The sequence below is a fragment of the Sprattus sprattus genome (genome assembly GCF_963457725.1).
Source record: "Sprattus sprattus genome assembly, chromosome: 6".
Classification (NCBI taxonomy): Eukaryota; Metazoa; Chordata; class Actinopteri; order Clupeiformes; family Clupeidae; genus Sprattus; species Sprattus sprattus.
The window spans coordinates 11,971,377-11,988,762 of record NC_137925.1 but is presented as its reverse complement, the minus strand read 5'-3'; the positions used below and the strand labels follow the sequence as shown (position 1 = coordinate 11,988,762).

Sequence of the window (17,386 nt, the reverse complement as noted above, 5' to 3'; positions counted from 1 at the left end):
CCAGCTGGATGCCGCTGGGGTGACAGTGGCTATTGGTCCTGGGACCAGTAGGCTTTCGCCTAGGCTACGGTTCACGTTCGTTTCGCTTTGATCAATTAAGATTGGAGGGCTTGAAGGGTCGTATGTGCTGATATTTGAAGTGGTCAAGGGCTGGAAATATATCCTAACAGTTTGCTGGGTGCTTTAATTATTACTGCCTTGATTACATGCAATTGCCATATTATATATTGATCGCTTTCTATTTATCTTATCGTGCAAAGTGTCATTCCCGTTGGATGCACAAACTTTTCATCATGCGTGTGCATTCTGCTAACTGCACTGTCCATAACTATTTAATATGACTTAATTTGAAGCCTAGGTTATTCTCTTATTTTCAGTTGATATAGTGGGATTGTTAGAATGAGTTTTTAATGAGAGCCTGGCAACAACCAATCACCGTCCTCACCCCTTCTAAACTCGTGCATGAGAATCGACGTCATCCATAGCAACGGAGTTTTTATCTTAAGCTTAGGAGTTGGTATTATCCTTAGTATGAGTAGGTCTCAGAGCCGTTGTGAATCACTTTAAGAAATTACTCCTACGTAAAAGGTTTTAGCGCGAGTTAGAAGCACTCCTAGTGGTAAGATAAAAGGCTTTGTGAATACGGCCCCAGATATCCAATAGGTTACTCTTGAAGGCTCTGAATGACAGACCAGTGTTGACATGATTCTCTCTTCACATTTTCAAACTGATCTTAACAGCAAAGATACAAACTGCATTACAACCAACCAAGAAAAGAACCAGCCCCCATATACATAGAAAATAAACAATCATAAATGTGGTTGCAAAAGCTCTTTAATGCCATGTGAAAAATTACTATTAAACAAAACCTTGACAATTATAAACATTCCCTAGACAACCCTGGGACAAAACAGAAGAGTGGCCTGGAGGAAGTGAAATCAGAGGTGATCCCACTTGTGCAGAGTGGACAGAAGCCGTCCACCAATCACACACTCAGACCGGAGGTAACCCTGTGCTCGCGACTGTGTGACTATTAACCCTGTAACAGCAAACCGTGAAGAAACATAGCAGAGATGCTAACATGAGACTTGGGCGAGGCCCAAAATCACATCTCAAAAACAAGGTGGCGGTGCACTGCACCCGGTATGCTACACACTGGGTGGCAGGTGGTGCACGAGGTGGGTGTTGTGAGGTGGGCGGGCATGATGTGGGGGGTGTGCGGTGCTGTAGTCTATTGGGTGGGCGTGTACCCAGGGCTGGCCAGGTGCCCCCGGGATCCAAGTGGTGACGTAGTGGTAGGTGGCGGGTGGAGGCAGCGGCGGCACGTAGGGCTCATAAATGTGGGGCAGGAAGGACTGGCTCCGCGGCTCCTGCACCAGGGGGTAGAAGACCGGACCAGAGGGGGCAGCCGGGGGGGGGTCCAAGCTCAGGGGGGGGCCTGTGAGTGAGGGGGTGTAGCAGAGTGGGTGGGTGAGATGGAGAGAAGGAGGAAGAGATGTGAAAAAAGTAAAACAAAAATGAAAGTGATTATAGCAGCAGAGTGCAGGCTGAAGCCTTGTGATGAAACATCAACTAGGCCCAACTGTAAAGGGCACCCAAAGAAGTGTCTGCTCCTATGAATGACTGAAATACTATTCTCGCTAAAAGGTGGCGTCCACGATTCTAATCCAGTACACTTTTGGCATTTTTTCAGCCAATTGATCCTCACGGCCCTCTAGCAGTCCATTCAGTGTGTGCAATCAAAAAAAACGTTGGTGTTTGTCTTGGCGCTGAAACGGGACAATAAACAATTCCAGCCAATCAGCACGCTGCTTCAGGAGCACCAATAAGGGAGGGGTGTCATTTGACTTGCTGTTAAACTCGAATATCTACAACCTTTCACCAGAACCAGCTGACTCGATCTTTAACTGACTGCTTAATAACAATAGACCTGCTCCTGGTTGCATTGGTGAGAAGTGACACAATGGAAACAAACAATCGATAAAGATGGCAGAACTGACCGTGCGCTGGCGCCTCTGGCAGTGCATTATGCCCCACGGTGCCAGGCTCGCAGTAGGGCTCGGGCACAGTGTGGTCGAGGGCATTGCTGTGATAGGACTGGTACTGCCCGTCTGTGCCCTGCTGCTGGTACGCCTGATGAGAGTGCACCAATGAGTGCAAGTAGGACTGGTAGCACTGATTGTAGAAAGATGAAAACACATGGGATGCTGGTTTGAGAAACCTGGCATTTAAACGGCACTGACCAACATGTGCATGGCCACTTCAACTAAATACTCACTACATGGTTTAAATGGCCGGCATTGGATTGGCAAAATCACTGAACCTTGCTTTGTACTGATTTTGAAGTCAACTAAAATACTCAACCTCCTCTTTACTTCCTACATTTAATCCACTTAATTTAAAGAGGTACTCACCTGCACTCCGAGATTGAAATAGTACTGAATAACTTTATAGTCTGAGGAGAGAGGAGGAAGGGGAAATAAATAATGGAAACCTCCAGAAATCCAGAGGGAGTCCAAGCGAAGTTCTTGACAGATTAGGGATGACCAAATGCATACCTTCAGGAAGATCATTGCCATTGGGGTCACAGGAGAAGGGTGGTGGTGGGGCCACTCCCACAGCCTCTGCCATCTCATTAACATGCCACGGGTAAGTCATGAATAAACCTGTAGTGACAGAGCACATATACAAGATACATACACTAAAAAGACATCACAAAAAGTACACACTCATCTGTGAAAGTATGTTTGTGTATGTGTGTGTATATATATATATATATATATATGTTCTCGTGTGTGTGTACCTGGCCTAGGAGCTGGGGGCTGCCCATGGTGGGCGATGTAGGAGGGCTGGGAGTCAGGCGGTGTGTCTGAGCTCCTGGAGGAGGAGGTGGAGGAGGAGTTGGCTGTGAAGATGTCAGCTGAGGGATGGGTGACTGGCTGAGAGGATGACATCACAGCAGATTTCACCACCACCTGAAGGCATGGGGCAATATCATGCACGTGTTGTTAAGCACAACCACTGTATTATGCACGTGTTGTTAAGCACAACCACTGTATTATGCACGTGTTGTTAAGCACAACCACTGTATTATGCACATGTTGTTAGGCACAACCACTGTATTATGGAGATATATTACTTTATTTTTTATTATTATTTTATGTATGATATTCATGAATCTATTTATTAATTGTTATTTATTATTATTTAGCTGTGTAAGAAGTCTGTTGCTGCTTCTACTGTCTCGTTGTCTTTGTGGCAATGACAAATAAAGTACTTTGAACTTTGATATCAAGTATTAAACCATTCACTTGCAATGACATGCATACATCATATACTACTATATGATGTTGACTATTTCAACATTGCAAGTTTATCCAATTCAATAAACCAATTTTACAAACATTACAACCTGCTGGGAATAGCTGTATGTGGCGGCGCCCTCTTGTGTTGAACCAGAGCACGACCCTCCTTCCTGAATGGTCTGCAGTTTGGAACCAGAATGCAAGCAACTCATTGAACACAGACAATAAAAAAACGTAAAATCATTTAAATTTACATAATTAAAAAATAATAATGTAAAAACACCACAGAGCAATAGATGTACCATACTGTAGCATGCCAAACCTTAGACCGCATAACTTTACAGAATGAGGACGTTTTTAGTGTACACGACTAAATGATAGTGAAGTAACAGAATTACCAAGTTGGCAGTAGACTCTGCTGCAGTGTAAACTGATGGGCTCTCAAATCCTGCATCTGCACAGGAAGCATGGCCAAAATATATCGTCAAATGTACACAAATAGTTGAAATAAATTTAAAAAAAAGTTACTTTGATCAATAAATCACTTAAATGCATTTTGTAAACATTTTAGTGGCTACGACAGCCATTAAGACATAACTCAGATCACCAAATAATCGAGAAATGGAGAACTAATCACTAACGCACCTCATTGTAGGCCATAGCACCCTGTTCATTTACTCACCTCCTGCAGAGTAAACATACTCGCCTGGGTATTCCCCTGTAGGAGGAGAGAGAGACGGCATTATACATGGTAGTCAAGGGTTGAAATCCCAAAAGCTACATTAAGATCCAGCAGAGAAAAAAATAACACAAATAACACAACCTAATCATTGGGCCCATTCAACAACAGCCCTTTTCATGGGCGTTTTATACAATGTCACGAAGCATCAGATGTGTAATAAAATTAACTATGATGATTTATCAGTCGTTTTTCATGGGGCCCTGAATAAATCAATATGCCAATATCCCAGTCAGTTAGCTAGCCGTTCAAGCTATTGAAAATGGCATCCAAATAAATAAATAAAGACAGAAAAAGTTAAAGCATTGTTGTTAACGCTGTGTATCCTCTGTATGGGTTGACTCTCAAATGTATCCCATCTCAGCTGTAATTAGTAATTCCAGCTGTTCAACCAGCAAGCTGGTCCGAAGTACCTTCCTAAATGGCTCTTAACTTTAACCTATTACTTTAAATATCTTTGAAGAAACTGCTTCCTTTCATACTGAATTTGACCAACTGGAAGAAACAAGCCAGAGGCAACACAGGAGGCGAATGTTATTTCTAAGTCCGCAGAAAACCAAGACTCGAGAGTGTGAGACCTTTAACAGGATAGTCTCCACCCCATAATCTCCATATATTGTACCTCCTCAGTACCACTGAGGACCAAGCTGAACTGGCACTCCTTTGGCAATGGTTTGCATGTGATGCCGGACTCTATGACCGGGATCGTCATTATTAAATTGCTTATCTCCACCCCACGGTCTTGCCCCCTACTCATTTTACGGTGCACAAGACTAACTGGTAGTTCCGTGCCAAAGAGGTTGCAGTGACTATAGCTTCCACATCAAACTCACTGCTGAATGATAAAACGAAGGCCTCAGACACCAGTGAGGTAAATAAGATCTGATTAGTCCTTGAAAGCCCTACTTTGCTCTCCTCCAGTGCTCCTATAAGATCTGATTAGTCCTTGAAAGTCCTACCTTGCTCTCCTCCAGTGCTTCTCTCATCATTGTCCTCCTCTGAAGAGGTAACAGCCTGGTCCCTGGGTGTGGGGGAGGGGCTGCACCCTCTCGGGACCCAGTAAGAGGCAGCGGCTGCCACCATGGGGCGCCCAACTGGTTGTCCCTGCACAGGTGGGGCACAGGGGGTTACGCACACAACCAGGGTAATCATAGTTTCACTCTGCATTATGTTAACATAGTCATCATCATCATCATAATTATCATTAAATCATGATGAACAGAGGGAACATTGAGACATCAGAGATTTATAATCTGTGGGTTTATCAGACCATAATGCAGGCATCTTCAAATTAAGCACCAAAGGTAATTTATGGCAGGGGTTCTCAAACTTTATGGGGCCAGGGACCCTTTAAAAGGGCAGAAAATATTCCGAGGACCCCCTCATAATAGCATCCCAAATTAAACCATATAGGCTTATAGCTATTTGTAATGTTATATGCTTTTGGACTCTTACTCTAAAATCGTATACTAATATCAGAAGAGTTTTAGATAGTCATTTTATTACATTTGGCATTACTTGATAGTATGTAGGATAGATTTTTAAATTATCTTTTTGTAAAATGTGCTAAATAATGTTTACCTTACATAAAACATATTTATGGAAACATTTTCTTTTTATCAAAGCAGATTGTAGGGTTTTCCAATACAACTCAGATTGTAGGGTTTTCCAACGGAGATGATTTATATTTAACAAAGACATTAACAAATAGGAAATATCCACCAAATGTTATCAAAAACGTGTATCCCCGACTCCATCTCCGTACAAATCTGTTTACAAAAAATATGATTAACTCTTATCTGTGGTGGTATGGTTAGTATTAGCATCCAGCAAGATATTAATGAAAACTACATGGTGACATCATAGAATTGATTATACACGTAGGCTATAGCCTTTTCTTTCTAGAGTTTAATTTTGACGGTGAACAGGGCTACGTTCTTGCAGCCAAACTGAAAGCTGGATCAACGTCTTAAACGAGAATACATGCAATATGGCCATCCGATATGCCTTCTGCTAACCTATCTTTAAAAAAGGGCTTTCTGCAACGATAAACACGACCCGTATTGATGGAAGAATAAATGCATCACTTGCCAGTTAACATTACTAGCGTGAAAATCCGCTTTAGTTATGTTAGCCATTGTAATACGCATCGTAATACGCATCGTCAACATTCTGTGATGGGTAAAATCGCTTGTCGTTAAACTAAGGCAACTCCTGTTAGGCTGTATATGGGTGACCTTGGGGGTGTTCATGTTTATAATCACATTTGCTAACCTGTCGTTCTGAGAACTCTCTGAAAAGTTCATACGTCTGTTTGAGACGTGCTTAGCCATATTTTACGTGTTACCTCCCTTTGCCTGAGTGGCTTTGAAGGATGTTTTACAGACGGGTCTCCGTGTGTCGATAGACTTTCCTTCAGTCTGCTTCCTATCCGAAGTACTTCCAGATCTCACTTTTTTTTTGTTTTCAAAAAAGCAGAGGACGTCGGTAAGAGCTCCTGCACATGAGGCCATGTCTCCCCTGAGATGACTCGTTGTGAGTTGCATGTGTGAGAGCTGGGCAGCCCTTGCAGGCAAGACGTGCAGGCAGCCCTGAGGGAGCGGAACAGAGAGGGCGCTCTGATTGCGTGCTACTACCTACACTGAAAATATGCAAAATCGTATCGTTTTTTACGTTAGGTTTCCGCGGTACCTTTCTAGTACCGGTACATCGTGTAACAGTAGCCTATATGTTTTGTATACTGTATCGCAATACATACAAAAAAAAAAAAAAAACTTTTTTTTTTTAAGCCTTTGGAAGCCAGACTTTTTCGCGGACCCCCAGGCAAGGCGTCGCGGTCCGCGGCCCATAGTTTGAGAAACGCTGATTTATGGGACATGCAAAATATGTCACATGCAAAATATCACATGCAAAATATCTTGGCATAAAAGGCCCAAAACAGACCCAAGTTCTTGGCCTGTGTTACCAGCATGGACAACTGAGCATTGCCACCACCTACCTGCAGAGGGGGAAAGGCATTCTGGCTCCCTTTGTCAATGTCATAGAAGGTCACCGGGCCGCCCATATCTTGTACCTCCTCAGCCCCACTGGGGACCAAGCTGAACTGGCACTCCTTGGCAATGGTTTGCATGTGGCGCCGGACTCTATGACAGGGATCATCATTATTAAATGGCATCATTCAGGATAAACAACTCATAACATAAAACAACAAAACCAAGTCAGTTTTTCTGTTCTACTGACTAATGATGATTAGTTAATTTTACTTCAAACTAAGGCAAACATCCAGTGGAAATCCCACAGTCAAGACTTCAAAGCGCTTTTTTAAGGGCCGGTCAGACCAGCATGTGGCAGCGAAAGTGATCGAAAAAGGACAGTGGTGTTAATCTCCGAAAAGAAGTTTCTTTTGAGAGTCAGTGCCTTTTATCAGAGTTTTCTGACCAAACCTTCACAGCTTTGTGGTAGGCTAAAGCAATACTAGCACAAATAAACATAAACAAGTTACTTTCAAAAACAGTGGGACGTAGTGAATGTTTACCGAGGTCTGAAGGAGTAGTTTTCAAAGCTCTGGTAACAGCGCTTGCCAGCGTTGTGATAGAAGGACACTTCTGGCCCAATGAGGTGGTGGCGGTTCACAAAGCGCGAGGAGCGTCTGCTCAGGATCAGGGAGAACATACATGGAAACAAAAATACATCACCAACTCTCGGCACAGCATAGCCTGCCCCCCAACCCAGCCTGCTCCCCAACCTCTCATCAGCATCTGAACTAACTGCACCTCTAGTCACCATGATAAATCACACATTTGGTGCCCCAGTGTTTCCCACACATTGACGAGACTATGGCGCACCGCCATAGTCTAATTTCGGCCGCCATAGTCTCTGTGTGCACTTTTTTTTTTGGTCAGACGAAGTTCGTGTCGCTCTCATTAGGATTGCATAAAAGCACGAAGTTCGGCCGTCTGCCTGCGACTGTGCCAAAAACAAAACACTGTTGAGATATGTTAGTGTTTCCCCTACCATTGTATAAGGGCTAGCCAGACTAGCGGTAGCTACTGAAAGAATGCCATGGATCCAGCAAAGCGTAGAGCTAAACGAATGTATGAATATGAACACCGGGCGTTCTTGCCTGAATGGGAGGAATTATTTGCGGAGTGAAATGGAAAACCCCTTTGCTTAATATGCAGACGTCACGGTCGCATTTTAAAGCCTTGAACTTGGATGCTAACATAGCCCAGGAGTTCCTAAAAGCAGAGCTGGGCAAGCACAAGGTACATTCTTTGATACATCAGTCAGAGAAACAGACTCGGCTAAGTATTCTGAAACGGTCACGTTGGCATCGTATCAGGTGTCATTGAATATTGCTTGATCAAAAAAGTAATATAGTGAGGGAGAGTTTGAAAATTGAACAGAGGATATCTGACATTAAGTATAATGAGCACCTTTAGACCATTATAGTCTTCAATATGTTTATTTTTGTGCAATATTTTAAATCTACATTTGTTAATTTCTCTTCCTAAAACAAAGGGAGTCAACTGCTGATACCAAGCTCTTCTCCAGGCACAGTCTGTTTCTCTGCTTTGTTTTGATCAGTCATTGCAGAGAAGGAGGCCTCACATTAATATGTGGAGGCAAAGTGTAGTAGCTGTTCCTAAGCTTTCTCTCCCGGGTCAGGGTGCTCTTGCTTCACACAAATCCCAAACAAAATCTCAGCAGATGTCTTCAATATGTTTATATTTGTGCCATATTTTAAATCTCAATTTGTTAATTTATCTTCCTAAAACCCACTAGAGGACACTATTTAAAAGGTTATTTCCAAAAAAAAATCTTATGGGGGAGCATGCCCCCAGACCCCCCTAGTTTTGCTGGGTCACAGGAAAAATAATAGGTTTTATGTAGGGGCTTATCCCCCCCCCAAAAGTTGGAAGCTCCTGCGAAATCAGGAATTTTAGGCCGAAAAAACATCCCCCACCCCCCCCCCAAAGTGGTAAACCGGTAAACATGCGCCCGCTGCGCTTCCCCCACCCCCCCGGACATGTTCGCGCCACGCAGCCCCCCCCCATAGTCTCCAAAACTTCTGTGGGAAACACTGTGCCCATACTGATGCTACCAGTCTGTGTGAATGCTTCTATTCTAGTGACGACGCAGATGAGCGTCTGCTCAAGAATCAAGGAGAACATGCATCACCAAGTTTCACCACTGCGCACACAACCAACTTCCCCATCAGCAGCTCCACTAAACAGAGAGGGCACACGTCTGATGGTGGGGGGGGGGGGGGGCAGACCTGGGGGAGCCGGAGCCTCGGTGGGCCCGGGGGCTTGGGTGGGGGCGGTAGTGATCACACTCCATCCCCCTGGGTGGCATCGGGGGGCCGTGGAAGCCGGTTGGCCGGCCGGAGGGCATGTTGCCAGGTGTTGGCTGGAAGCGGGGGCCCATGCCAGGCTGGGCGCGGGAGCAGGGGATGGGCATGGCCACAGCGCGGGGCTTTCGATAGAAGCGGCGCCTCCCACGAACCTCATAATCTGGAGGAACAGAAATTCAGCAATGAACAATTGTACCTCCACGCCACACACAGGACCTCTTCTACAGCTCTCTATAGGGAGTAGCACCATCATGATGTAGAAGGGAAGTACTGTACGCAATCAAATCCTCAAAGGAAAAACATTTCAGGAAAAGTTTAAACTTTAAACATCTGTGACCCAGTTCTCAGGCCTGACCGCCTGACCGCCTACCGTGTGTGTGTGTGTGTGTGTGTGTGTGTGTGTAGTCTTCCGTTTCTTTTCAGATTATTCAGAATGAAAGCATAATAGGTCGTCTTTAAGTAGACCTACCCTGTTCTGTGGAGTATTGATCTGAAGAGCCACATTGGCTCATAGGAGGGACTTGACATGCAGGAACAGGATTCACTGGCTTTAAGTTGGCCAAGGCCACCTGGATCCTACACAGGCAGGAGGGGAAAGGGTTACAGTTAGCTGTAGTAAACTCACATTACTATAACTACATTAGCCAACTTCAGTTTTATCAGATTTATGCAGTGGCTTGGATAAGTAATCATCATTAACTTTTTTACAAAAGATACTCACTCCTATTTCCATAATTAGTATGGTCATTGTGAACACTTATGCTGTAGTTTATTTCTTAAGGCTCACTATAAGTTATTTGTTAACTAAAAGAAAACAGTAGCAGCTTTGTTCATTGTTCTACCACATTTTGATAGAATTGAACACATTGTGTTAAAAGTAAGTTGATGGAGATAAGTCATGGACTAGAGCTATTCTAGAATGTTCACATATAATGCTTCGAGGACTGGCCAAAAAAGCTCTATTTTAGTCTCATCAGGTCAAATCAGTGATAGGGCTTTACTCAATAAAACCTGATCTTGGCCATATATTATCAACAAAATATCTTCATATTTCACAAATAAGGATTGAATGACAACTTTGTTGCTTATTCGTTTGTGTCAAATAATGATAGTATACGAATAACTAGTTAATAAATACAAAGAAATCCTTATCCACATAGGTGGCAAATACTGAATTTGGCCCGACTGCAAATGTCCTCCCATAACCTCTCGATGTGACTGTTGGGAGGCATCCTTATCACAGGGAAATATGGCAGTACCAGACACCCCCCAGACACCCATAGATGCATACCTTACACGATAATACAGCAAAGTGTTATGTGCATAAGCACCATCAATGAATATGAAGTCGTCTCTCTCCAATTAACACAAGTCACTACACTGGTCTTTCCAGCAAAACACACACACACACACACACACACACACACACACACCCTTCCTCATCATGAGCAGTTTACATATACAGGTACCCCGGCGCCATCAATGAATATTAACTTGCCTCTCTCCAAGTTCTTCAATGAACACAGTCACCACACTGGTCTTGGTGCCCACTTCTTGGATAAAGGCATTGTAATACCTCCCCTTGGGGTCAAGGCGCACCTTAAAACAAAAGTACACATTCTGGTTCTCCTAGGCATCACAACCAGGCATGTTTCTGGGGGAGGGGGGGGGAGAGGGAGTATTGGGTTGTCACCCAATGGCTCCTCTCTCTTCCTGGGAGTCGCCGGGTCTAGGACCCATTTGCCGACAGAAAACCACAGGGGAGTCAGAAACCCACCCATGATCAAAGACTCAAGATCTATGCATGAGGGTGAGTATGTCTCTGGTCTGGGAGGAAGCATGAGAGCTCTCACACCCCTCATGTAAGCCAGGTTCAGAATACACGTGAGAAGTTTTATACTTTTACCACGTTCTCCAAATAACAATAACATTACCACTAGGAATGAGATATATTGAATTATTGACTATGAAATACAGCCGCGGAAAAAATTGAGACCACTTCAAAATGATCAGTTTCTCTGGTTTTACTATTTGGATGGAGTACCACCAGATCAGGACCCTGTCATGGCCAGCCCAATTTCGAGACCTGAATCCCATAAAAAACCTCTGAAATGTGATCAAGAGGAAGATGGATAGTCACTAGCCATGAAAAGAAGCCGAGCTGCTTGAATTCTTGCGCCAGGAATAGCATAAAGTCACCCAACGGCAATGTGAAAGACTGGTGGAGAGCATGCCAAGACACATGAAAGTTGTGATTTTAAATCAAGGTTATTCCACCAAATATTGATTTCTGAACTCTTCCTAAGTTAAAGCATTAGCATTGTGTAGTTTAAAAATGAATATGAGCTTGTTTTCTTGGCATTATTCGAGATCTGAAGACACAGCATCTTTTTTGCTATTTTGACCAATTGTCATTTTTCTGCAAATAAATGATCTAAATGACAATATTTTTATTTGAAATTTGGTAGGAATGTTGCCAGTAGGTTATAGAATAAAACAAAAATGTACATTTTACTTTAACACATACCAATAAAGAGTAAAACCAGAGAAACTGATAATTTTGAAGTGGTCTCTTAATTTTTTCCGTGGCTGTATATTTAATAAACTAAAGCTTAATTCCTGATCTCTTCAGTACCATCAGTGAGTGAGTATTTAGACACATGTTTAGGAATCTGATTGTAAAGGTTGGAAACACTAAACTTTCTCAGTAAAAAAAGAAAACGTGGTGACCATCTTCATAATCACGTTAACAAAAAACTGCAGTAGGCCAAACAATACAAGAATGATCACCAGCGTCTGTTATTAGTCATGTGTTTTAAGGTCCAAATAAAAAATAAGGGTGTACACAGGGGCTCACACCTTACCTGGCATTTATCTCCCAAGAAGTATTGTCTACCTGCGATTACTATGAAATCAGTCTTCCTTAGTTCTGCGGCAGAAAAATTAAGACGACATGAAATTTCACCACAAACTGAATACAGTTTCACAGCAATTGAGAAGGCAACACAGAAACCCAACATACAACATGATTAGAAAGCTAGCGACCCATACTTCTTTCAATCACATTATGGATCCATGTAGTATGGCTACAGTTTGCCAAAGCCACATAATAATACCAAACTGCTTGGCAAGGTTTGTTTTATAACAGTTTTGGCATACGTCCCAAGTGACATGATCAGAAATCTTATAAGAAGACTTAATTGCTCATTTGATGTATACCTCTGCGTGTGAAGTGCCAGACATCGAACTCTACATTGCGATACACATTGGGATCCAGAGATTTGACAACTTGGTAGGATAAAGTGAAGGTGGCTGGCTCCTCCGTGCTCTAGAAAGTGTGTAAAAGCAATGCAAAACAATATGACATTATTTTAAGTACTCACACAATGGAAAACACCACAGACACAAAGACACATACCTTGGATTCATCCAAATCCAGCCTTGCCTCGTCTTCAATGGCATAATTGCCGTCCAGGTCCCAATCCTCCCTTAAGTCAAAATACAGAACTCTTTGTATTTTTTTTTTTCAAACAATGTGGTCAGGGTTAGAACTTTACATTTTACGTTGTTATTTCATTGCAATCAACAGAATGTACACTGTCAAAGAAGATGGTTGACTGCTTATCAACCGAGTAATTTTTTTATTTAATTCTGATTTTTTTTTACTATAACAATCAAATTAGTATGCTATGACTGGGTAATGCAGCAGAGTAAGAAGTATTCAGTGGTTAGAAAATACTGCAGGCACTGTACATTCAACTCAGCTGATGTCACTTCCTGGAACTTTCCCACCTCAAAACATAAACTAATAACAGTGGCTACATATGCTGGTAAAGGTATGGTCTTTGACTGTGTTTCAGCAATAACTGCCCTCAAGACATTTATTTGTTCAGGGTAATCTTTGTACCAACTGTAAGTTGCGCACACACAAAATATTTCAGTTAAAAGATGCAGTCCATTATTCTGGTGAAATGTTGTTGATAAGAGCTCAACAGCCAATCAAATGACACCCCTTCCTTCCGTGCTCCCGAAGCTCTGTGTTTATTGGCCGATACGGTTTACGGCTTGGCCCAAAGCACTGTTTTTTCCCCCCATTTACAGAGCCAGGACTGAGTACCGACGCCAGAGTTTGGGAATGCACACACTGAACAGACAGCTAGAGGATCGTGAGGCGCAACTCGCTGAATTTGACAAAAAGTGTCCTGGATAAGAATCACAAACTGCCTCTTTGACTGGCACGCCGGCAAACACAGGGATTGGCTGAACGTGAGTACATGACCTCTGACCTCCTCTCATCAGGGGTGTCATAGCCCCCTTCGTCGCTGCACATCGAGTGGCTGTTCCTGTGGCGCCGGCTGTGCCACACCTCCATAGCCATCTGCAGGTCCCGGGGGTCCACGCCCAGGACCTGTGTGTACAGCAAGTCGTACAGCAGCGCTGGGGAGCAACAACATACCATAATACATTAGCGACAACGCAGCGGAATGGTGGAAATATTTTACACATTCACATGACAGTGTCATTTTGGGGCATGCTAATTTTTGATCATTCTGCACGCTAATAACAAGCTTTATAATAGTTATATACAAGTTATATATAAATATAGTTGAATGAACTATTTAACAGTGCTCCAGTATTCTTTCTACTTATAGAATGTAACTTAACGATTGTTTAATGAGGGCAGGGGAGAGTATTTCCATGTGTTGAGGGGACAATGCTCACTTTGACATATTCGGGCCGAAGGAACATAGGTCTTCGGGTAAACAATGTCATAGTGCTTGGTGTTTGAATAACACAGCAAAATCTGAAAAGCAGGTAAACAACTGTCTAAGAAAGGCTTTCATGGTTATATAGGTTTGGCTGTACTGCAGTGTATTCATGTGGTTTCATACAAGAGCAAGAGAGTAGGCTTTCAAACTGGTATTTGGATGCGTCATAAGTGCACGTGTACAGTTAGTCATGCATATGCAATTACGCTCCATTAATAATACGGGCTCTTCACCTTCTCCACAAAGTCATCTGGTGATATTTCCGTCGGAGGACCGCCGGGGTACCTGTATATGACAAAGCACCGCCTGTGCCACAAAGAACATTAGTCACGCCTAAGAACATCACAGTCACAACTCTAACCCCCAGTGGTGTAGTCCAGGGTATACGCAGGCATACGGAGTATACACACTTATTTCAGTCAGCATTGCGTATACCCACTTCTAAAAACAGGGCGTTTATACTGTGCTGTATGGTCTGCTTAAAAAAATAGGAGTATACCCACTTCTCCAGGGACCACTAAACCACTGCTAACCCCGTATCACAAATGAAAGCTACTACATTAATACACATTAAAGGCACCCAGTGCAACATTATAGGCTTGAGACTCGAAAAAGTCTTTTTTACACATAGTAAGTTTCAATAACTCCATACCATTTCATATCGACATTCAAGGAGCAAAGATGAGACGTCGTTGTGTGGTGAGAACGGATAGAAAATCGTACACAACAACAAACGCCGGTAGGGAGGCCATTTTTCCATTGACTGGTGGCACCAATAAATAAAGATTTGGGGGGGGGGGGGGGGGGGGGGGGGGAATGGCGGCGATTGTTGTTTACGATTTTCTATCAGTTCTCACCACACAACGACGTCTCATCTTTGCTCCTTGAATGTCGATATGTAAGGGTATGGAGTTATTGAAACTTACTACGTGTAAAAACTACGTGAATCTTACTACGTGACTAGAATTTTTAAGCCTCGAAAGTTGTACTGGGTGCCTTTAATGGGATGTTTGATGTGGTTTCAGAGGAATATTCAAGACTTTGCAGTGTTGTGTTATGTATGGCACCAGCATATCTAGAGTGACTCCCCAAATAGCAGGAGGCATACCTATGAAGCAAGGACAATGCCTTGATCTCCACTTGCCCTGCGGTTTCCTAAAAAACAAATGTGAAGTGTCATGAATACAGACCTACAGTGTGAACATTGAAATGCACAAATGATCTTGACTGCGAAAATCTCTACCACAGGCGAACTAAGCATCCCACATTTTACACACCATTGGGTCCTCCAAGCGCTCCAGATACTTCTCGAAAGACCCTTCGACATACTAAAGAACATTAAGAGAAATATTTTGCATTTATATTTATATTGTTGTATAGCCTTGTAACTTAAAAGTAGCCTAGTATTGAGATAGTTGTGTGCACCATTTAACCTACCGTCTCAAAGATGCTCCTGTTTTTTCTCATGAAGTGAACACAGTCCGTCCTTACTTTCTGGTGGTAGAACTGAGTGTAGTATAGCTTGGAGCAAATTACAGATAGAAAAGTTATGTTACAACCTAAAAACCCAAACTAAATACTTGTCATAAACGGGCGGGTAGGCTAATGAGAGAAGAAGAATCGAGTTTGAATCCATCTTTGGCGCAGTAGCAACTTAGCCGACTAACCAAACCAAACATAAACATGTTTCCATTCAACGACTAAAAATGAATCATTTATTTTGTCAACAAAATGTTAAATGTCGTACTCTATTTCAAAACAACGTCAGTGACAAAAGGTGGCACTAGCATATAGTAATACCTGTTCAGAGACGGCTCGAAATAGACAAGATCCGTCTCGAGCCACCATTTTTCGGTAAAGACCATTTCTGGCGAAATATTCGTCCATGTTTGCAAAATATTTCTTCAGGGTGTTCTTCATTGTAATGTTGTCACGAAGACATACTAAATGTGCAAAGCGTTAGGTAAAACTCTGCTAACTTTCCGCATCAACGAAAGGGACCATGAGGTTTCCTCTCGCGTGGCAAAAGCGACAGGTGTTTCTAATTTGCCTTTAAGAAGCTATTGCCGGAGCCACTCTAGGCGCACGTGACACCTAGTGCATGTGTTTTATTTTTCGAAGTTTAAAGTTAGTAAATGTTATTTATTCAGATAGCCTATTAAGATTGGCTTGCATTAAATATAGGCATACTATCCCTATACGAAGTCTACTAGCCTTTGTTGCCAGAGCAAAGTTTTCAAAACTGTGCCAAAACATTTTCGGATAGACTTGGGAAGAACTGGATTTCGACGACGGCGTAATTGTGCATAAGCACTTTACATAGGCCACATTATGTTAGTTCTACAAGTTATCTCCTCAGTCTCGGCTGTTTTAAAGATAAGTGCTTAACTGACTTCAGGTAGCACTTAGAGTGGCATGAGGAACAGGTGCGAAATATTTTTTCTGATGAGGGTCGTGATATTTATTCAGCACACCTGACAGCTTCAGTAAAAGGAGGTGGGTTAGTTCTTCTAGCTTATAGTGATTTTGTAATCGAATAGCATGTTTGTCCTGTTCCTGCATGCCTTGCAATCAACACACTAAAATGTTAGAGTTAAATTATTGGATACCCCAGCTCTAATCGTTTATTAGTTTCCTGCCCAACAACGATGTTATGGCGTTTTCAATCAGGGTACCAGCTATGGCCTATGCTTACATTGAGTATATTTGCCATTAATTAGATGATGAAGGAGGGTGGGCAATTTTAGGCCCATTCTACGTTACAAGCAGAAAATACATTACAGGACATTTGCCAACATAATTCTATGTGTTATGCCACTTAACTAAGCTATATAATGACCCTTAGTGTAAATGTTAAATGGAAATATTCAGAAGTGGCATGGATTATAGTCACCATTATTGAAAATAAGTGTTGTGGAGGAAATTCTCTTTACCTGGGTTGGAGAGTGTTCAACTCTTTAGTGTCTGCTGCCTAATAAGTTTGAAAAATTCATCCTCACAAACCAATCTGATTCTGAACACGTCTTGAGAACATAATTATATATTCTTTTACACACTGATACAAAATTGGGCTCAGGAAATCAGGAAATAGAGGCTGGTGTTAATTTTGCAAAGTCAGACGAGAGCAAGCTTTGCCTGTCGCCTAAAGATTTGCTGACCTTTCCATTTTTTTGGGAACTGGCCATTGTTGCACATACCCTGGTCCTTTACAAGTTTC

General features: G+C 42.6%; 1 protein-coding gene across 1 annotated transcript; it reads right to left on the bottom strand.

The window, feature by feature from the left end:
• Positions 1-1,148: 1,148 nt before the first annotated feature.
• Positions 1,149-16,089, bottom strand: alg13 (ALG13 UDP-N-acetylglucosaminyltransferase subunit; the record flags this gene model as incomplete). The annotated part of the gene is made up of 24 exons (XM_080841321.1): positions 1,149-1,438; positions 2,001-2,175; positions 2,415-2,455; positions 2,559-2,666; positions 2,804-2,975; positions 3,413-3,484; positions 3,704-3,759; positions 3,988-4,023; positions 5,004-5,148; positions 7,043-7,187; positions 7,580-7,693; positions 9,323-9,560; positions 9,870-9,976; positions 10,899-10,999; positions 12,265-12,329; positions 12,620-12,728; positions 12,819-12,888; positions 13,687-13,837; positions 14,123-14,204; positions 14,403-14,475; positions 15,278-15,324; positions 15,447-15,497; positions 15,607-15,690; positions 15,970-16,089. The coding sequence occupies 24 exons, from the start codon at positions 16,087-16,089 to the stop codon at positions 1,149-1,151; spliced, it is 2,652 nt and encodes an 883-aa protein (XP_080697447.1).
• Between the last annotated feature and the right edge of the window lie 1,297 nt (positions 16,090-17,386).